Genomic DNA, 22,752 nt, shown 5'->3' with positions numbered 1-22,752 from the left:
CCGGTAGCACTACGGGTAGCAGGACAGTCCGTTCAGAGGAGTGGAGTGAAGAAGTCCCTGGGACCACGGAGTCTCTGAAGGTAGTCCGGGTGACGGAGCTCAGGTTCGGAGGCCAAGATGACATCAGGCAGAATCCGGAACCAACGGAGCGAGGAGGTGGGTCACCACACGGATCCAGGGATCGGAGATGGTAGGGACTGACGGGATGGCAGACAGTCACCGTTCGGGGTTCGGGAATCGTCAGGACCGGTTGGCGAGACAGGAGCGACTCTACAAGAGAGATAGGTAAGTATGGCACAAGACACAAGGAGACCTGACTCCTAGCTTAGCAAACACGAAGAACAGGCCCTGCCCACTTGGAAAGGATCCCCCTATATACCCTGTACCTGATTCCTCAATATCCTGTTGGAGGACACTGGCCCTTTAAGAGAGGGTCAATGACCGCGCGCATGCCCTAATGCGCATGCGCGAGGCCCGGGTGCCAGAAGCCAGAGCAGGGAGCGGTGCACAGGAGGCAGGAGTGCCGGGCTGGCTCAGCGTTGCCGATGGGCGCCGGGAGCGGGGACCGGGCTGCCTGGAGACCGCAGGTGATGGGGCATGGAGGCTGTGGAGCGGGGGACCGGGAAACATGGCACGGGAGTGACGGAGCGTGACCTGAGAGCGGGGAAGCGTGGCAGGGGAGCCGGTGAGCATGACAGGGGGGCCGGGAAGCATGGCAGGGGAGCCGGTGAGCGTGACATATATATATATATATATATATATATTTATATATATAGATATTTATATATTTATATTTATATATATATTTATTTATATATATATATATATATATACATACATACATACATACTGCTCAAAAAAATAAAGGGAGCACTTAAACAACAGAGTGGTATTTTAGTGTTCCTTTTATTTTTTAGAGCAGTATATATACACGCACACACAAATAGATGGATGGATGGATGGATAGATAGATAGATAGATAGATAGATAGATAGATAGATAGATAGATAGATAGATAGATTTTAGTTATTAACAAAATAAATTAATAATAATAAAAAAAAACAAAAAAAAAAAACCATGTGCTCCTTCAATTTTTTATAACCAACAATGGTAAAGCAGACAGCTGCAGGCTGATATTGTCAGGCTTGGAAGGTTCAAAACCAACAACAAATTCAAATGAAGAGGTATATGACTAAAAGGCCTATGTAGGAAAAAACCTCTAAAACCAGCAATCTTTATTAATTTCATTAAAATATGACAAGGTAACAAACCATGTACACATATAAGACATGGACAAAGTGAAACAACAATTGGTGTTAGTGCAAGTGAACACGTAACCTAAACGGTGAAATGTAGGGAAAAGTGGATAGGGACACAGCCAAAATTATCACAGAGACAGGGGGCGGAGTTTAAATAAGCACACTTTACCTCACCCTTCCTGACAGCGGAGAGTATCTTAATTTTTTGGATATCCCCGTTCAATGGTGGCTGACACTAAATGGCCCTAAAGCTGGTGTCACACACAGCGACAACGACAACGACGTCGCTGCTACGTCACCATTTTCTGTGACGTTGCAGCGACGTCCCGTCGCTGTCGCTGTGTGTGACATCCAGCAACGACCTGGCCCCTGCTGTGAGGTCGCCGGTCGTTGCTGAATGTCCAGCTTCATTTTTTGGTCATCACTCTCCCGCTGTGACACACACATCGCTGTGTGTGACAGCGAGAGAGCGACGAAATGAAGCGAGCAGGAGCCGGCGTCTGGCAGCTGCGGAAAGCTGTAACCAGCGTAAACATCGGGTAACCAAGGGAAGACCTTTCCCTGGTTACCCGATATTTACCTTCGTTACCAGCCTCCGCCCTTGCTGCCAGTGCCGGCTCCTGCTCTGTGCACATGTGGCTGCAGTACACATCGGGTAATTAACCCGATGTATACTGTAGCAAGGAGAGCAAGGAGCCAGCGCTAAGCAGTGTGCGCGGCTCCCTGCACTGTGACATGTAGCTGCAGTACACATCGGGTTAATTAACCCGATGTGTACTGTACCTAGGAGAGCAAGGAGCCAGCGCTAAGCGCGGCTCCCTGCTCTCTGCACATGTAGCACAGCGACGTTATGATCGCTGCTTCTGCTGTGTTTGACAGCTAAGCAGCGATCATAACAGCGACTTACAAGGTCGCTGTTACGTCACAGAAAATGGTGACGTAACAGCGACGTCGTTGTCGCTGTCGCTTAGTGTGAACCCAGCTTAACTTCCACTAGTATAAGCTACCACCACATGTGGTTATCTGGTGACCCTGAGCAGCGGCAACATTACTGATATCACCGTTCTAGAGAAGCATTAGGTCTCACGAGTCACTAGCAGTGACATTAGTTTTCCGATGTTCTTGCTCACTCTGTGCTCTGGACTACGTCGGAATTGCTGGGATTTTTTTGGCAGGGGTTTGAATAATGTAGTGAATAAGGGACAGATTTGAGGAGTGTTTTGAAATAATTTTTTCATGCGTCTGTCTTTCTTTTATTACTGGGTTAGTAATGGAGGTGTCTGACAGACACCTCTCTATTACTAACCCCTGGGTTTGATGCCAGCTGACACTACACAGCTGACATCAATCCCAAATACCATTAACCCGTGAAGCGCGAGAATTGGCGCATCTTATGTGATGTGCCACTTCTGGGGCGGCTGCAGGCTGATATTTTTACGCTGGGAAGGGCCCAATAACCATGTACCTTCCCAGCTCGTTGCTGCCATTTTAACTTTGCAGATTATGAAAAATGAGGGGACTCCACGTTGCTTTTTTCACATAATTATTTATTTATTTGGTTAATGGCTGTAAAACCTATATAGATAGCTATTAGCTATCTAGCATTTATCTCTCTATCCATCTATCTATCTTTGCACATCTTTAACACATAAAAGAGAGAATTAAAGAAAAATGAAGACAGGACAGAGTAATTGTAGCCATGGATGAATTTATTGAGATATGAAATCTCTAAAATTGGGTCACTTTGGAGGGTTTTTTGCTGTTCTGGCTCCTTGGGGACTCTGCAATATTGCTTGTAAACTATTTTAGCAAACTACCATGTTTCCCTGAAAATAAGACCTCCCCCGAAAATAAGACCTAGCAGGATTTTTCAGGGAGGCTTAAATATAAGACATCCCCCGAAAATAAGACCTAGCCACGGTCAATAATGACGTGTCCGTGCAGCGGTAAAAAAGTTACTGCAGGACACTTAATTATTGACAGCAGGCACCCTCAAAAGAGAGAAGACAGAAGATGGAGGATCCCACAGTCATAGTCACCAGACACCGACCGGGAGCAAGTGAGCGCATCAAGGTCCTGCTGCGGAACACACACACGCTCATCAGATCACATATATACACACACACACACACAGATGAGAACGCGCGAACACACACACTACAGATCACATCCACACACTCACCACATCCAGCGATATCGCTTGCTTATCGGTGCTTGCGACACTGTGTATCTTCCAGGACCTGCGGGAGGATCACATGGCCGGAAGCACGTGGTATCTCTGGATGTTGTGACTGTGTGCGCGCGATTGTACAGGTATGTGCGATATCGTGAGTGTATGCGATCGGATGTGTGAGTGTATGCAATCTGATGTGTGAATGTCGGCCAGACGCAGGGGAGGATAGTGTGCAGCACAGCTGCCTGGAGCGCCTGAAGGAGATCACAGGGAGGAATGATGTGAATGCTGTGTGTGTGTGTATGCTATTTGATGTGTGAGTGTGATCTGATGTATGCGTGCCGGTCAGATGCAGGGGAGGCATGCAGCACAGAGATTCCAGGGAGGAATGGTATGAAATCTGATGTGTGTGTCTGTCTATATGAGTGTATGCTATCTGATGTGTGAGTGTGTGTGTGGCCAACTGGAAGCCATTATATATCCCCCGTTTTCTTGAGATAGCTGGATTGTCATTGTAAATAAGCACTTGTACCTTGCCCCCCCCATCTCTTTGTAGATTGTAGATTGTAAGCTCTCACGAGCAGGGTTGTCTTTTTTTCCCTCTAAATATTGTATTTTCTATAACTCTTACTTGTTTGTATATGATCCTCCTGAATTGTAAAGCACTGCGGAATATGTTGACGCTATAGAAATAAAGATTATTATTATTATTATAATATGTGTGTATGCTATCTGATGTGTGAGTGTGTGATCTGATGTATGTGTGTCGGCCAGATGCAGGGGAGGGCGACGTGCTGGGAGATCTGGGAGCCATACAGACACCCGGGGCTGGTTAGTATGATGTCTCCTCATTAATAAGACACCCCCTGAAAATAAGACCTAGTGCTTTTTTCGGGGCACAAAACAAATATAAGACAGTGTCTTATTTTGGGGGAAACAGGGTATTCTAGCCATACAGTGCTCCTACCTTCTCATCACTGCTGTATGAGCTATTAGTAGTATCCAGTGAAATATGGGTTATCACTGCATCCGGATTTTTTTTTTGACAAATTGTGCACTCAAGTTTGACATTGCCTTTGTGTAAATTAAAAATGTGCAGCTAATAAAAATTTGAATGCAATTTTTACCACTGAAATGTTATGTTTCCGCGTCTCAATGGTATAAAATTTTGTGAAGCATCTGTGGGTTGAAAATACTCTCTATATCTCTAGATGATCTCATTAGGAGTGAAGTTTCCAAAATAGGGTCAAAGTGGAGTATTTCTGCTGTTCTGGCACCTCAGGGGCTCGGCTAATAAAGCCAACAATCTATTCAAACAACATCTGCAAAGCCAAACCACTCTCCCACTGTGTGCTCAAACAGAACTGGAAAACCACATAATGGAGTATTGCCACATTCAGTAAAAACTGCATAACAAATTGTCCTGTTAATTTTCTGCTACTACCTCTCATGTGAATTAACACTTTGAGGCTAAAGTAAAATTTTAGAGGAAAAACATTACCTTTTTTTTCACGGCCCTATATTATAAAATTCTGTGATGTAGTTTGTGGGTAAAAATGCATACCACACCCCCCAATATGAACTCTGGAAAAGGTTTAGTTTGCCAAAAGGGGTACTTTTGGGTGTTTCTGCTTGTTTGGTACCTCAGGGATTCCGCAAATGCAACATGGTGTCCAAATTTGTGCTCCAAAAGTCAAATAACACTTTTTGCTTTCCAAGCTAAGCCATGCGCCCACATATTAGTATTTGACCACATATGTGGTTGCATTTGGTAAAAATTGCATAGCAAATTATGTTGTACATTTTCTCTTATTACCCTTAATTTGGTGCTAAAACAGTATTTTACTGTAAAAAAAATTAAATGTTATTTTTCCCATCAAAATGTTATAAAGGTCAATAAAATGTCTATGGTTAAAAATGGGGCTCTGCAAATATGACATGGTGTCTGCAATCTATTCCAACCATATTTATACTCCAAATGTCAAACAGCGCTTCTTCACTTCCAAGCCCTGTGTCGGGGAAGCCACTCTGTAGGAAGATCTTTAGGAGAAACTCAGAGTCTTGCACATTTGCCAGTTTTGAAAAAATCAGAGCATCGATCAGAGACAGTTTTGAATTTTATCAATTCTGATTTTTTTTTTTGTTATATCAGACCGTCTAATTTATAGAAATTGAATAGGTCTGTAAAAAATAGAATCTGTAAATTTCCTAAAAAAAAAGAAAAATTGCTGCTAAATTTTAACTTTTCTAACATCCTAATAACATTAAAAAAGGTTTGAAAAATTATTCTGCCGGAGTTAGTACCACATAAAGTGACACGTCAGATTTTAAAAATGGGGCTTGGTCATTAAGCTCAAAACTTCCTCCGTCACTAAAGGGTTAATGTATTATATGATGAAATTTGTGAATTAACAGTATTTAAAAAAACAAATAATCTTTATGTTCCATTGTGAACAGGTGATTGATAGAGTTGAGCAAAATGATTCTCATGACTCTTCTCCAGTTATCACATTGGTAATCCATGACAGCCGGATCAGAGCTCTATGAGCTTCCTATTCTCTGCTAATATCCTGGTCACTGTCACAAACCACCGGGGGGGGGTCACACAGAAATCCCCCGCGCTGGCTACCAGTACGTCACAATCGGGGGGTAACAAGTGGGGGTCACCCCTCCTTTATACCTCCCGACCGACAGACAGAGCACGTGACGCGCTCTCTAGCGCCCCTCTTATAGTCAGGCCAATTATGGAATTGCCCGACCATAAGCAAGGAGGCCGCTATACTACTTATGCCGATTATTGAAGGGTCCCCGGTGAGAGTAAGGTATATATTCCCCCGACCTCCGCGGGCGGAATATATAAAATCTCCCCGAATCTCACTGGCCTCCCCACAATAATCCTTGGCACAATTCGCTGCCACCAACCGATTTACGGTAACTATTAGCCGAACACACAGACGTGGGATTCAAGATCGAGATAACAGAACAGCCCAAGATTAATTATATAATTTAATCAGCCTAAAGCACACTAGAAACTACAATATATACAATAGGGAATCTACAGAATATACATATGTCAGAGTACAGTTACAATCAAAGCATGGGTTACAAACAGGCATACACAGTTCCAGCAGTTACCTTGTTGCGTCTGGCCACAGGGGGGCGCTGTACCCAGGTTTCTAGGATCCTTCCCACAGATGTTTCCTACACGTGCCCCCAGCGAAAAGAACACTGGAAAATGGCCGAAGTAGGGTTATCAACCTGGACAAATCCAGGTCCCCTCCTACCTTCGTGACCTCAGAGGGAGCACTGCTCCACCCCTGGCTGGAGTTATGGACAAAATCCACAACATGGAATATGGCCATAACTTGGCCTGGGAGCGTCGTAGGCGGACGCCAATGCTCTCATTGTGACAGTTATGAATTTAGCTACAGAACGAGGGGACTCATGACCTGTCTGCCAGTTCCCCATTGGCTGATATCACGCCTGGGGCATTTCCCAATGTCCTGCTCCCATAAAAAGGGTGTGCCGGCATCGTCCGCATGCGGAGACACCATTTTTATGGTTGCCATATTTATCGGAAATATGGCTTGCGAGATATGAACCATTTTTTACTGGAGTCGTTCTGTCTGCTAGTTCCATAGCCTTGCTAATGAGATACAACTCTTGTTACAGGGTGACGGCAGGGAGTCATCCTGTGTCCATTGTTCCCACACCACCTCATCTCCATATCACAGGAGATGGCCATGGGATTTGTTGCTAAACCAGTTGTGTGAAGGAAAGGGGGGGTGACACCAGGAGAGGGCTTCCTGACATACTTGAATATCATGATTTATCGTCATATCTCCGGATTTACCTCACACCTCCCCCCTTTTGAGGGCGCTAGGGGGCAGCACACTCCGGTGTTCCCCCGTGCGCCCGTCCGCGACCTCTCCTTGTCGGGACAGCCCGTCTGCGTTACCGTGGTCACGGCCCCTTTTGTGGCGAATGGTGAAGTTGTATTGCTGGAGCGCAAGGCTCCATCGCAACAATCGCCCATTCGTCCCAGAGACGGTGTGCAACCAGCTGAGGGGATTGTGGTCCGTCTCCACGATGAAGTGGCGCCCGTATAGATAGGGTTGCAGACGCTGCAGGGCCCACACTATGGCCAGGCACTCCTTCTCCATTGTGGAATAGGCCACTTCCCTCGGTAACAGCTTCCGGCTCAGGTACAAGACTGGGTGCTCTTGGCTCGCAGAGTCCACCTGGCTGAGCACCGCACCGAGGCCGAAGTCACTGGCGTCGGTCTGTACTACAAACGGCCGCGTGAAGTCGGCTGCCTGTAGCACGGGCGGGCTGGACAGGGCGTCCTTTAGGGCCCGGAAGGCTGTCTCGCAGTCCATTGTCCAATCGACTGCAGAGGGCAGCTTCTTCTTGGTGAGGTCCGTCAAGGGCTTTGCCAGGCTACTATAGCATGGAACAAACCTCCTATAGTACCCAGCGGTCCCCAAGAAGGACATCACCTGCTTCTTGGTCCTGGGGGTGGGCCAGGATGCGATGGCTTCCACTTTCTCAGGCTCGGGCTTCAGTGTTCTCCCACCTACCCGGTGACCGAGGTACTGGACCTCGCTCATGGCCAGCTGACACTTTCCCGGCTTGATGGTCAAACCTGCCCGGTGGATCCGCCTGAGCACCTGTGCTAGATGCTCTAGGTGGTCCTCCCAGGTGGGACTGAAGACGGCAATGTCATCCAGGTACGCGGCCGCGTACCCTTCAAGTCCCTTGAGCAGGGTGTTGACCATCCGCTGGAAAGTGGCAGGGGCATTCCTCATCCCGAATGGCATCACCGTGGACTCGTACAGTCCAAATGGGGTAATAAAGGCAGAGCGTTCCCTGGCCTTGCGAGTCAGGGGGATCTGCCAATATCCCCGGCTCAGATCCATGATGGTCAGGTACTGAGCCCCGGCCAACTGATCGAGCAGGTCATCGATGCGTGGCATTGGGTACGCATCGGCGACCGTGACCGCATTGAGCCCCCTGTAGTCCACGCAGAACCGAGTGGTTCGGTCCTTCTTAGGGACGAGGACTACAGGCGAGGCCCAAGCGCTGTTGGATGCCTGGATCACCCCCAGCTTCAGCATCTCGTCAATCTCCTGGCGCATGTGTTGCTGCACCTCCAGGGAGACCCGATATGCTGAACGCCGGATCGGGGGATGATCCCCAGTGTCCACGTGATGGACAGCCAAGTCAGTCCTTCCGGGCTGGTTGGTAAACAACCCCCGGAAGGGGAGGAGGGTGGCCCACAGCTGGGACCGTTGGTCTTCCAAGAGCTGGTGGCCAACCTCCACATCCTCAATGGATCCGCCTGCCCTAACCTGGGCTAGCATATCCAAGAGGGTTTCCGCTTCTCCCTCCTCGGGCAGGTTGCACACGGGGAGCGCACATGCCTCCCGCTCATGATGTGCCTTCATCATGTTCACATGGAAGGGCTTCCGCCTTCCACGGGCAGGGTCCAGGGTGACCAGGTACGTTACAGGGTTGAGCTGCTGGTACACGAGGTATGGGCCTTCCCAGGCTGCCTGAAGCTTGTCCTGTGGTACGGGGACCAGTACCCACACCTTTTGACCCACTTGGTAGGTCCTCTCACAAGCGTTCTGGTCGTACCAACGCTTCTGATCGGCCTGGGCTTGAGCCATATTGTCGTGTACCAGTTGCGTCAAGGCCTGCATTTTGTCCCGGAAGCGCATGACATACTCGATAACCGACACTCCAGGGGTGGCCAAATCCCCTTCCCAAGCCTCTTTCACCAGAGCCAGGGGGCCCCGCACACGTCGCCCGTACAGGAGCTCAAACGGTGAGAATCCTGTTGAGGCCTGTGGAACCTCCCGGTAAGCAAATAACAGGTGTGGGAGATACCGCTCCCAGTCACGCCCATGGGAGTCGACCAACATCTTAAGCATCTGCTTTAAGGTGCCATTGAACCGCTCGCACAGGCCATTAGTCTGTGGATGGTACGGGCTGGCCACCAGATGTCGCACCTGGACTTGCTTACAGAGGGCCTCCATCAGCTGGGACATGAATTGGGTCCCCCGGTCAGTGAGCATTTCCTGGGGAAAACCCACTCGGGAGAAAATCTCCAGCAATGCGGTGGCCACCTTGTCAGCCCGAATGGACGACAAGGCCACTGCTTCTGGGTACCGGGTGGCATAGTCCACTACCGTCAGTATGAAGCGTTTCCCGGAGCTGCTGGGGATGGCCAGCGGGCCGACCAGATCCACAGCCACCCTCCTGAAAGGCTCATCGATGATTGGCAGAGATACCAGTGGGGCTTTGGGGCGTGGCCCCGCCTTCCCCACTCTCTGACAGGTTTCACACGAACGGCAGTAGGCAGCCACATCGGCCCCCATTTTTGGCCAGTAGAAATGCTGGTTTAACCTGGCCTTGGTCTTAGCGATCCCTAGGTGTCCGGCCATCGGAATCTCATGTGCGATCCGCAACAACTCCGTCCGGAACGGATAGGGTACCACCAACTGTCGGTCCCTGGGCCACGCCTCCGGTGAACCCTGCTGGACCGTGGCCCGGTACAGCCGTCCTTGGTCCCAGACCACTCGCTCCGGGTCCGAGTCCGAGGTAGGCTGTGCCGCCTGCTCCTTAAGAGCTTTCAGGCTGTCGTCAGCTTCTAACGCTGCCTGAAACCCCTGACTAGATGTGGCCAGAATCGACGAGACTGTCACATCTTCAGTCAGTACCCCGGGACCTGTGTCCTGGCCTCCACCTGACTCGGCTGCCACTTGGTCAGAAGGGGAAGAGCTATCGGACCTCCGGGAGGCCCCTTGGCTTCCAGCACTCCCACTGCGGGTGACAGCGGCCACAGCCGCTGCGACCGTGGGTCGTGCCTGCTCCTCCTCCGTTCCTGACCAAGTCGCCGGTTCAGGCAGACCGACCTGGCTTCCTGACACCCCGGTTGTGGGGGAACCATGCACCGAGATCTTACCTGGGAGCACTTCCGCTCCTGGACCGGCCCCAATCTCACCTGCCTGTTCCCCTCCTGCAGCAACAGAACCCCGCTGTGAAATCTCTGGGGACCCCACATTTGCTGTGGTAGCCCCCACCCCACACACTGGTCCTTCCCCTGCAGCACCCTGCTCTCTGCTTATCCCTGCAGAGGGCAGCAGATCCCAGCTCACAGGCTGATTACTTGTAGAGGCATTGTCACACCTTTCTCTGACCCCCTCCCCTGTCACAGCTGCAGCTGAGTGTGTGTCTATGGTGTCTATGCAAGCAGAAATATCAGAGTTCACTCCCTCCTCCCTTACATCATTCATAGATAACACATTAACATTGTTAGGAGTCATGTCAGTACGGGCTGAAGGTTCAGCCCTTGGGGGGGGCCCAAACTGGGAGGTTATCTGCCCCAAATCTGTCCCAAGTAGCACGTTTGCAGGGATCCGATCAGTTACCCCCACCTCCCTCACCCCCCGCCCTGCGCCCCAGTCCACATAAATGTCAGCAACAGGCAGCGCCGGGTCAGTGCCTCCAATCCCGGAGACAGCGAGGGTTTTTCCAGGGATCAAGTCTTGGGGGGACACCATCTCAGGCCGCACCAGAGTCACCTCCGAGGCGCTGTCTCGCAGTCCTATGGTCACAGACCGGCCGACGGTGACAGGTTGGAAGCTGTCCAGGGACCTACCACCACCCCCACCCACACAATACACCTTGGGCGGCCCTTGGGACGGGGACGGAGCCGGGGCCTTGGGACGCTGAGGGCACATGGCCTTGAAGTGTCCAGGTAGGTTGCACTGGTGGCACCGTCTTGGTTCCGCCACGGGCCTGGAGAGGGGAGTTGAGGGGGACACCCCCTGCAGTCTAGGGGCAGGTGGGGCAGTCGCAGAATTCATCTTACCCCCTCTCCAGGTGCTGCTGGTGGCCGCTCTCCTGGCCTCAGGGGCCCGGTTGTTGGTGTAGTCATCGGCAAGGGCAGCTGTAGCCGTGGACCCCTTTGGCTTCTGGTCTCGGATGAACTGGCGGAGATCCTCAGGGCAGTTCCACAAGAGTTGCTCCGTGATGAACAAGTCCAGGATCTCCGGTCCGGTGGAAAGCTGCAGGCCTTGGGTCCAGTGGTCGGCAGCTCGGGCAAGTGCCCGCCGGTGGTCAGCCCAGGAGTCCGTTGGTCCCTTCTGTAGGCTCCGGAACTTCTTGCGGTAGGACTCTGGAGTGAGGTTGTACTGTTGGATCAGGGCCCGCTTGATGGTGTCGTAGCCCTGATCTGCCTCAGCAGGCAAGTCCCCAAGGATATCCAGGGCCTTACCCCTTAAACGGGGGGTCAGGTATTTGGCCCACTGGTCCTTGTCCAGATGGTGCTGCAAGCAAGTCCGTTCAAAAGCAGTCAAGAAAGAGTCCAAGTCTCCATCCTTCTCCAGCACTGGGAAGTCCTCAACACGGACCTTTGGAAGTTTGGTGTCTCGAAGGTCACATGTGGCTGATGAGGGCCGGAGCTGAGCTAGCTGCAGCTGGTAGTCACGGTCTGCCTGTCGCTCTCGCTCTTCACGCGCTGCCTGCCGCTCTCGCTCCGCAGCCTCACGCTCTGCGTGCCGCTCCGCAGCCTCAGCGTCACGCGCTGCCTGCCGCTCTGCCCTGCGCTCTGCCAGGAGTTCCTTGTAGCCCTTCTGGTCTCCAGCCTGGAGAAGGGCCATAGCCATTTGAAGAAGGCTATCCGAGCCTCCCAGGCTCGGTGGAATGGCACGTGGTGATCTGCGGCACGCTGCAGAGCTAGGCGATTCACTGTCCCTTTCAGAGCGGAGGGCTGGCATCTGGCTCGTTGAGGAACCTTGGGTGAGCTCCTCCTCATCTTGTCCAGCAGTGCCAGGTTGCGCAATGTCCTCGGCAGAACGGTTTTCTGGCGTCGAGCTCCTGGAGGACTCGTGGGCAACCTCCTCATTGCTGTCCACAGCACCGTCCTCCCTCTCTTCGGCTCCTGCCTTAGCATTGGCCAGTTGCATAGCTCTGCTCCTGGTGCCATCAGCCATTCTTGCAGACTTTTGGTCACTGACACAGAACTGACACCTGATGCCTCCACACACCTTACAGTATCTGCACTCTGACACTCTAGTGTTGAGCTAGTCTGAAGACCCCAGCAGCCACAGCTGCTGCAGGCAGTCTTTAGTGTCTGGGAGTATGGGTCTCACACTCACACACACTATTATCTCGATCCCACCGCTGCCACCAATATGTCACAAACCACCGGGGGGGGTCACACAGAAATCCCCCGCGCTGGCTACCAGTACGTCACAATCGGGGGGTAACAAGTGGGGGTCACCCCTCCTTTATACCTCCCGACCGACAGACAGAGCACGTGACGCGCTCTCTAGCGCCCCTCTTATAGTCAGGCCAATTATGGAATTGCCCGACCATAAGCAAGGAGGCCGCTATACTACTTATGCCGATTATTGAAGGGTCCCCGGTGAGAGTAAGGTATATATTCCCCCGACCTCCGCGGGCGGAATATATAAAATCTCCCCGAATCTCACTGGCCTCCCCACAATAATCCTTGGCACAATTCGCTGCCACCAACCGATTTACAGTAACTATTAGCCGAACACACAGACGTGGGATTCAAGATCGAGATAACAGAACAGCCCAAGATTAATTATATAATTTAATCAGCCTAAAGCACACTAGAAACTACAATATATACAATAGGGAATCTACAGAATATACATATGTCAGAGTACAGTTACAATCAAAGCATGGGTTACAAACAGGCATACACAGTTCCAGCAGTTACCTTGTTGCGTCTGGCCACAGGGGGGCGCTGTACCCAGGTTTCTAGGATCCTTCCCACAGATGTTTCCTACACGTGCCCCCAGCGAAAAGAACACTGGAAAATGGCCGAAGTAGGGTTATCAACCTGGACAAATCCAGGTCCCCTCCTACCTTCGTGACCTCAGAGGGAGCACTGCTCCACCCCTGGCTGGAGTTATGGACAAAATCCACAACATGGAATATGGCCATAACTTGGCCTGGGAGCGTCGTAGGCGGACGCCAATGCTCTCATTGTGACAGTTATGAATTTAGCTACAGAACGAGGGGACTCATGACCTGTCTGCCAGTTCCCCATTGGCTGATATCACGCCTGGGGCATTTCCCAATGTCCTGCTCCCATAAAAAGGGTGTGCCGGCATCGTCCGCATGCGGAGACACCATTTTTATGGTTGCCATATTTATCGGAAATATGGCTTGCGAGATATGAACCATTTTTTACTGGAGTCGTTCTGTCTGCTAGTTCCATAGGCTTGCTAATGAGATACAACTCTTGTTACAGGGTGACGGCAGGGAGTCATCCTGTGTCCATTGTTCCCACACCACCTCATCTCCATATCACAGGAGATGGCCATGGGATTTGTTGCTAAACCAGTTGTGTGAAGGAAAGGGGGGGTGACACCAGGAGAGGGCTTCCTGACATACTTGAATATCATGATTTATCGTCATATCTCCGGATTTACCTCACAGTCACCTTTTCTGATTATTGGCCCCAATGAATCATGACTACAGGCATTATGACATGATGTGACACAGGGCCTACTAGTGATAAGAGATGTCCTGGTTGCAAGAAAGCCAAGGAAGCAGTAGGACAGTCACAGTACTCTGGCCTTGCTGCCACAGAGTACAGATTTGCTGGTCCTGCAATCCTTATACAGAGTTATTGACCAACAAATCATTTTGCACAAATCTAGTCATTGATGTTTCTCCATGTTCATAACTGAGGTTACAATGTTAGGCTATGGTCCCATGTCCTATAATACAATCCATTTGGAAAATGCAAAAACGGATCCGTATACTCCCAATTAACTTAAATGGTGCTGGATCCTTTAACGGATGGTCCAAAATGTGTCATCTGTTAGTGTTCCATTGTTAAAAACAAACCAAAAGTTCTGCATGTAGGACTTTTCTCCAACGGATCCAAATACAATTGTCTCACGAGTCCGTTAAAGCATAATGGAAGTCTATGGGCAACGGATCTGTTAGTAAAGCATCTGTTCACCCTTCAGTTAACGCAGGGGTGTCAAACTCAGCTGGGTATATGGGCCGCATATAGAAAAAAAAAATTGAGAGGGGCCGCATTTTTGCAGGACAAAGTGACATTTTTAATGAATTCATGGTTTTCCTTCTATACATCTTTGTATAACTTTTTTTTAACATTTTTTCCTTGTTTATTATAACAAACCTGCACTTTTTTGTTTGGTTAAGTTTATATATATATAAAAAAGCATTTTTAATGGCAAAAAAATCATGCTTTCTTTTGAATTTTATCACCTTCTTGTAATAATGTTTTAAAATTAGCAGCATCCTATAGTAATTTTAGCCAACATCTTGTAGTAATGTCCCCATCTGTCTGCCGTGTAGTAAGGTGCTCATCCTTGTGGTATTGTGCCCAGTAGTATTGTGACCATCCTTTTAGTATTGTGCCCATCCTTGTAGTATTGTGCTCATCCTTGTGGTATTGTGCTCTTCCTTATAGTATTGTTCCCATCCTTGTGGTATTGTGCCCATCCTTGTGGTATTGTGCCCTGTAGTATTGTGCCCATCCTTGTGCCCTATAATATTGTGCCCAGTAGTATTGTGATCATCCTTGTAGTATTGTGCCCAGTAGTATTGTGCCCATCCTTGTAGCATTGTGCCCAGTAGTGTTATGCCCATCCTTGTGGTGTTGTGCCCAGCAGTATTGTGACCATCCTTGTAGTATTGTGCCCAGTAGTATTGTGCTCATCCTTGTAGTATTGTGCCCAGTAGTATTGTGCTCATCCTTGTAGTATTGTGCCCAGCAGTATTGTGACCATCCTTGTAGTATTGTGCCCTGTAGTTTTGTGCTCATGCTTTTGGTATTGTGCTCATCCTTATAATATTATGCCCATCCTTGTAGTATTGTGCCCACCCTTCTGCCCTGTAGTAGAATTGTGCTCATCCTTGTGGTATTGTGCCAATCTTTGTAGTATTATGCCCAGTAGTATTGTGCTCATCCTTGTAGTATTATGCCCTGTAGCATTGTGCCCAGTAGTATTGTGTCCATGCTTGTAGTATTGTGCCCAGTAATATTGTGCTCATCCTTTTAGTATTATGCCCAGTAGTATTGTGCCCAGTAGTATTGTGCCCAGTAGTATTTTGCTCATCCTTGTAGTATTGTGCCCAGTAGTATTGTGCTCATCCTTGCAGTATTGTGCCCAGTAGTATTGTGCTAATCCTTGTAGTATTGTGCTCATCCTTGTAGTATTGTGCCCAGTAATATTGTGCCCATCTTTGTACTATTGTGCCCAGTAGTATTGTGCCCATCCTTGTAGTATTGTGCCGATCCTTGTGGTATTGTGCCCAGTAGTATTGTGCCCATCCTTGTGCTACTGTGCCTAGTAGTATTGTGCTTATCCTTTAGTAATACTAAAAAAAAAAATGATCCTCACCTTTCCTCCGTTCCCTTTGGGCCCACGATCAGTGATTGCAGCTTTTTGGGTGCAGCATGCTTCAACTGCGTCCAAAACGCTATGATGTACAGTACAAGCAGAGTGGATGGGATTTATAAAAATCCAATGGTCACTGTGCTTGTGCGGCCCACAGTGAAAACTGACCTGCGGTACGGCTTGCAGAGGCCGCAGCATGTGAATTTATTCTGCGGAGTCGCATGCCCTCCCTAGGGAGAACACAGTGAGGAGACCGCAGCGCTCCGAACCCTGATCGCGGGCACGAGCAGCTGTGGTCTCCTAAGGAAGAAACTTGCGGCCCCGCAGGTCAGGACCCGCCATGTCCATGACGCTGCAGGTCCTGATCTTGAGTACGTACCTGCTTGTTGCAGCACACAGTTGCCAATGTATGTAAAGCGCTGTGGAATTAATGGCGCTATATAAGTGAATAAATATTATCATTATCATTATTATTATTATTATTAGAAAGATAGATAAAATGAATGAATAGCAAGATTGATAGAATAGATAGCTAGAAAGAATTAATAGATAGATGAATAGATAGAATAGCTCAATAGAGAAAGAGAGATATCTAGATAGCTTGGACAGCTGTTTAGCTGAATTAAAAATTAATTTTAGGAAAAAAAATGACGTGGGTCCCCCCCAATTTTCATATCCAGCACATTTACAGTAGCAGCTGCGGGCTGCAAACCTCAGCTGTCCCTTGGCTGGTTATCCAAAATAGAAGGGATCCCACGCCTATTTTTTTGAGATTGGATGTTATCTGTTTCTTTGGTGGTCCTGATGAAGGGGGCAGATGCCCCAGAAACGCGTTGACCTGGAAAACAATAAAGTAACACTGGTCTGAACATCATCTGAAGTGATCTATTGGCGCGGCATTAAAACACCACTCTCTTGTGCTCTCTGTTATCTACGCCTATTTTTTTAAAATTATTTAAATAAATTATTAAAAAAAAAGGTGTGTGGTCGTCCCGGAATTTTTCCAAAACCAGCCAAGGAACAGCAGACAATTGGTAGCTGATATTATTAGGGTGGCAAGGGCCATGGTTATTTGTCCCTTCCCAGCCTAAAAATAACAGCCCGCAGCCGCCCCAAAAGTGGCGTATTCATCAGATGCATCAATCCCGGCGCTGTACTCGGCTCTTCGCATTGCCATGGTGCAGTGGCAAACAGGGTAATATACAGGTTTGAAGCCAACTATGAATGGCCAGCTGGCATCAAGCCCTGGTATTAGTAATGGGTTGGCGTCTAGCAGACACCCCCATTACTAATTCCAGTTGTAGTTGAAAGCAAGCAAAATTTTATTTGGATAAAATCTCCCCAATTCAAGACCTTGATCATCAATTTATTATAAGAAATTCCAAGCAAAGATCTGACATAATCCATAGTGACATTCCATGGTGATCCCCAAAAGTGAACCTGAAAGTCATAAAGAGAGAATTTTTTTTCTATCTAGCAATCTATCTATCTAGGTAATGATATAAGCCAATAACGGATTTGTTAATCGAACCGTTGTCTATAATTATAACGGATCATTAATGGATAGGTTATAAAAGTGGTCCGTTGTTGCAATCCATTAATGGATCTATTTATACATTTACCAAATGGATCCAAAAACAGAATGATCACAGGACATGGGATCAAAGCCTTATAATTAAGAGTTTTGGAAAATTAAAAATGTATTTATGCTAAATATATTTTAAGACAAACCTTAAATATTGGCTGGAATATTTGTTGATATAAGTGCCATGTAAGTACACATTCATTACCAGAAAAAAAAAACTGGAATAAAAACAAATAAGCAAATACACTACAGTAACTAAATAAAGAGTAATAGGACATGTAAATAACATAGGGCACTTAGTTAACACGATTTTTATCAAACAAAGGGTAAAACCCATCCCACCCGACAAGGTGTACCTGATCAGGATGGTCCTATCTCTAGTCCGCCCCGGTATGTGCCAGCAGGCGTCAGAATAGACCGGGCAGAGCAGGACCCAGACCTGACTGTTTCAACAACTGCCCAGCTATATAGACAAAATGCACAGCCCATAAAGGGAGAGCTACACACCTACACACCTGCCTGTCCAAAGTACAAAAAACAGGAGCCAAACCGAAAAAATGAGCTGGAACACTTGCTGGTTTAAGTGCAGTGTAAGTACACCTTCATATGGTTGCCATTAATAGAAAAAAAATGTGTACTATTACTATTTATTTACTAACTGCAAAGTATTTGCTTACTTGGTTTATCATAGGAGGGTTTTTTTAAAATATATTTTAAGGCTACATTTAAAAAATGTGTCTTTTCTGTTGTCTTTCAGCTTTATGATACTTTTCCATGGCTCATGCATCGTCTCCCAGGTCCTCAACAGGCCATGTACAAACATTTGCACTTTTTTAAACAATGTGTGTTGCAAGAAATAAGGCAACATCAACAGAACCCTTCACCTGAGCCTCAAGATGTTGTGGATTATTACCTGGAACAGATCTCAAAGGTTTGTGAAAGAAAGTGTGCTTTACTCATTTTTTTAATCAAACAGCAAAATTGTAAAGGGGTGGTCCGAATTGAAATTAAATTTCCATCTTAATCCCTATCTATTTAGTGCCATAATCTAAGCTATTTTCTAATATACTTGTATTAAAAATTCCCTACAGCTGCTTAACTGCACTATTTAACTGGTATTCAATTTCTATTCTTATTTCATGTATGATTAGGGTTCTTTTGAGATTCCCTATGCATTCTGAGATGCTCAAACAAAGTGTCATCAGGGCAGGTGGGGAGAGGCTGTCTTCACTGTTACATTCCATGTCCCCTCCCTGAAATGTCATCAGTGATGCTCGTTTCAGGGGCTGTGTAATCCCTGCTGTGTACCTCCCTGCTTACTTTGCACTGTACGATCTGCACAGTGACAGATTCTGCTCTGTTGTCTGCTCACATTAGCAATAATCTGCCGGTAACAGAGCGGTATCTATACCTGGCATATACATGTAGGAGAATAGTGCTGCCCCCGCCAGTGATGCTGCCTTTGAACTGCAGATTACTCATCTGGGCCGACAAAATGGTTGGCGCTCTTATTATGCAAATCTCACAGAGTACAATGAGCAGGGAGGGACACAGCAGTGACAAACACAGTCCCTGAAATGAGCGTCACTGATGACGCTTCGTTTCAGGGAGGGGGCAGAGGCTGTGACAATCACCAAATTCTCTCCCCCCTTATTCACTTTGAGTATCTCAGCATGCACTGGGATTCTCAATTAAAGCATCATCACACATGAAATAGGGAAAAAAGAAAAGAACACCAGTTAGATAGTGGATTTAGGGAAGCTAAGGAATTTTTAATACAAGTAAAAAGAAAATAAGATTGTGCCGCCCCCGTGCCAGCAGCTGGCGCTGCTCGAGTCCGGACCTTCAGGGGTGGTGGCTTGAGGGTCTCCGGACCGGGGGTCTCGTGGACACGCCGAATAAAAGGGGAGACGTATATGTACGGGCTGGGCCGTATTAAGTTCGTGACGCCACCCATGGTGCGTGGTGAGTTGGCACACCACCGCTGCAGTTATGGGGCACCCGGGGGAGATATTGGATATTGTGCAGCAAGTTGTTAAACCCTCCGTGGGCAGGGATGATGGCCCCGGGACCCGGTGGCTCAGTGCAGTGGATAGCGACCACAGGGGGTGCTGGTGTACTCACTGTTAGTAAAACACACAAGTCTCTGGTAAACCAAGGTGATGGTGGCCGGTGCCGCGGCTGGTTGCATTCAGGGTCCCCCACCCGGCTGGTGGTCTCTATCTCTGTCCTCTGCACTGTTTTAAGTAGAAATTACTTCCCAGTCTGAAACGTAGGAGTCCGCTCCCGGCTGGATGTGGCCTAAGGAGCCGTGCCCGCAGACACTGGCCCGTGGGATCTATGGGCCCTGGCGGTGACCTCTTATCCCTAATCGGTGGGCTGTTGTCTTCTATGAGGGACTTTGGGTGGGACAGGACCTCTAGTCCTGGCCTCAATCGGTTAATCAGTCCGCTTGGTTCCGGTTTCTGGCTTCAGGGTCCGAGTACCCCCCTTGTGCTACGGTCTCCGGGTCGGTCCCCCGTGTCGGTACCACGGGCTACAACCCTGTCCCGGTCCACCTCGGTTCCACCGAGCCGTCTTCCCGTCTCCTGCTGATGGAGACCACCATCTGCCACCTAGCCAGAGGCACCAGGGCTCCTACCCTGGTACCGTTCAATTCGGACTTCTCCTGCTGGAGCTACACTTAGCTCCAGCCCACACTCCTCTCCAACTTGAACTCTGGACAAGACCTAACTGACTGTTTTTCACGCCTTGGGCTGTCTAGACCCCTGGGTGGGCGTGTTCCAGCCGCCTGGTCACACCCACTGGTGTGTCTATCTTTCCCTAAGGGGGGGTGACTAGGGTTTCAGGTCGGCTGTGTGTTGCCTAATGAGGGAAGGTGTTATGCAGGGGCCTACTTGTGACTACCTGATTTTGCAAGGGCGTTACAAGATCAGTATCATCCAAACCCAAAACATGCTTTGCGTAAAGAATAATGCCATTATTAATGGGAAAAATTATTTACCCGTTCAGCATGCAAGGGGAGAAACTCAAAAAATACATAAATCCTATAAAGCCAAAATATGGAGTAAAAAAATCCACCAGTATTATTTATAAAAAATAGTAACCTTTATTAAATATACAATTGTCATAAATATAAATATAAAAGATGAAGACTCAGGTGTAGCAAAAATATGGAACAAGGTAGGGGAAGGGTCTACGCAGATCAGTACAATAGATATCACAAATATAGAATGTAGCAGAAATCTAAATCTGATGACTAATGATCACTAATGAAGGCTAGGGCAAGGCATACATTCCAATAATAATACCTTGCTCACCCATTATTCCCTGTGATGGGGCCAAGTAAATGTGGGCTCCCATAGACAATGTAAGGAAGGGATCTTTACAATTAAATTCAGCAGATATCACACATAAAGGAATGTAGCATGAACCTTAAAGGGGTTATCCGGCTTATTTTGATTTTTTTTTTTTATTATTACGCTATTGGGCTACATTGGGGCGGGTAAGTAGATAGAGACCACTTACCTGCCCTGCTGTCAGCCCCTCTCTCCCGGCTCAGAGTGGTCATGTGACCGCTCCTGCCGCGATTTTGCTGCTTCCGGTCATTTCATGTCAACATGGCAGGACTATGTTGACATGCAAATCTGGGAACAGCTTGTTGCCGCGCTGCTGGGCTGTACAGTGCGTGGAGTCCCCGCCCCCTTCCCTGCACCCTCCCACACATTCCGCCGCACCCCGTACTCTCCCCGCAACCTCCCCGGCACTGCTGTGGGGTCTGTGACCTGGGGGAGGGGCCTGGCGGCAACTGCCCACGGTGTCACCGCCAGCACCGGGCCCCCTGCTCAGGATCGCAGGAGTGCCAGTGCAGTCTGTGTCCCGCTCCAGCCCCGCGGCTGCCCGCACTGCATTATCAGCAGTGCTGGCAGCTGCGGGGATGACGAGCGCTGCTGTCAGTAGCTTAGATGAGATCATTACCTGCTGTGACAATCTCCTGCTCTGCTGACGTCACTGCTGTCACTGACTTCTATGCCCATCGCGTTCTCACATGAAGTCTCGCGGGCGGCCCAAGACTGTCACTAGCGGTGACGTCACGGGCTCTCGCGATGCTGCTGAGAACGCGGCAGACAATGGAAGTCAGTGACAGCGCTGACCTCAGGAGGCAGGAGATCGTCACTGCAGGTAATGATCTCATCTAACCTCCTGACAGCAGCACTTGTCATGCTCTGCAGTGACCTGGGCTGACCTATTGATGTTAGCTCAGGTCACTGCATTGCTCTCCCAGCCAATGGGGAACATTCTATTCTTCATTGACTGGGACAGTGACTATGGTATGGATATGGATATGGAGATGGATGGCATCGTGGGACCCCCTTATTGGATTAAGCCGGACGCAGATTTGATTGTTCTTTTCAATAAATTGGTGAAAGAGGGAATGTTTTGGTGAGTTTTGGTGGTTTTTTCACATAAAAAAAAAAATATACAACAAAAAAAATTTTAATTACTGACTGGGTTTGTGATGTCGGGTCTCTGATAGATGCCGTGACATCACGAACCCCAGGGCCTGATGTCAGGTGACATTACACATCTGGCATCAACCCCATATATTACCCCGTTTGCCACCGCACCAGGGCACGGGATGAGCTGGGGCGAAGCGCCAGGATTGGCGCATCTAATGGATGCGCCACTTCTGGGGCAGCTGTGGCCTGCTATTTTTAGGCTGGGTGTTACGCTCACCGAGGAGCGGCGAGCGTCCGAAGGTGGACCCACTGGACCGTGCACCGGACTCCCCTGAGAAGGCGACCAGCAGCGAACCCCTATACAGGGACTGTGCGGCGCCTCCCCAGAAGGCCTAAATGCACGGCAGCCAGGAACCGGTAGTAGGAGTCTCTGTAGGGCCAGGTGTAGCAAGGTTGTGACGTCCACAGCCGGCAGGACACGGAAACTGCACCGGAGATGTTCACAGCAAGTGACGTCCGCCGCAGGTACGGCACGGATAATGTCCACGGTAGGTAGGGCACGGTGACGTCCACTGTAGGTATGAGCGGTGACGTCCCCAGCCGGAATGGTACAGATGGCACTACGGTGAGACAAGGGATTAGAACCAGGTATCAATGCACAGAAAACAGATAACAGCACAAGGGGTCTGGACACTGGCAAGGCTCTAATGGAAGCGTTGCTCGGGCGCCTGCTGCTGGGGGAGGTGAACCTAAATACCCATTAGGTAATAGGTGACCTCTGAGGTCACTTCCAGAGAACGGGGCATACCGCTTTAAGAAAGGGGGCGTGGCCTCGCGCGCAGCCTAGAGT

General features: G+C 48.9%; 1 protein-coding gene across 2 annotated transcripts in view; it reads left to right on the top strand.

The window, feature by feature from the left end:
• Positions 1-22,752, top strand: part of LOC142296590 (cytochrome P450 2J2-like) — a 399,973-nt gene that overhangs the window by 245,970 nt on the left and 131,251 nt on the right. For both annotated transcript variants that reach the window (XR_012751655.1, XM_075340382.1), the window contains one exon: positions 18,200-18,373. Coding sequence is in view for 1 of the 2 variants with exons in the window: in XM_075340382.1 (XP_075196497.1) it covers positions 18,200-18,373 (174 nt within the window). In the remaining variant the exon portion in view is untranslated. The remainder of the gene's footprint in view (positions 1-18,199; positions 18,374-22,752) is intronic.

This window comes from Anomaloglossus baeobatrachus, chromosome 3 (assembly GCF_048569485.1).
Source record: "Anomaloglossus baeobatrachus isolate aAnoBae1 chromosome 3, aAnoBae1.hap1, whole genome shotgun sequence".
Taxonomy (NCBI): Eukaryota; Metazoa; Chordata; class Amphibia; order Anura; family Aromobatidae; genus Anomaloglossus; species Anomaloglossus baeobatrachus.
The sequence above is the reverse complement of the archived record's forward strand: the minus strand, read 5'-3'. Positions and strand labels throughout refer to the sequence as shown.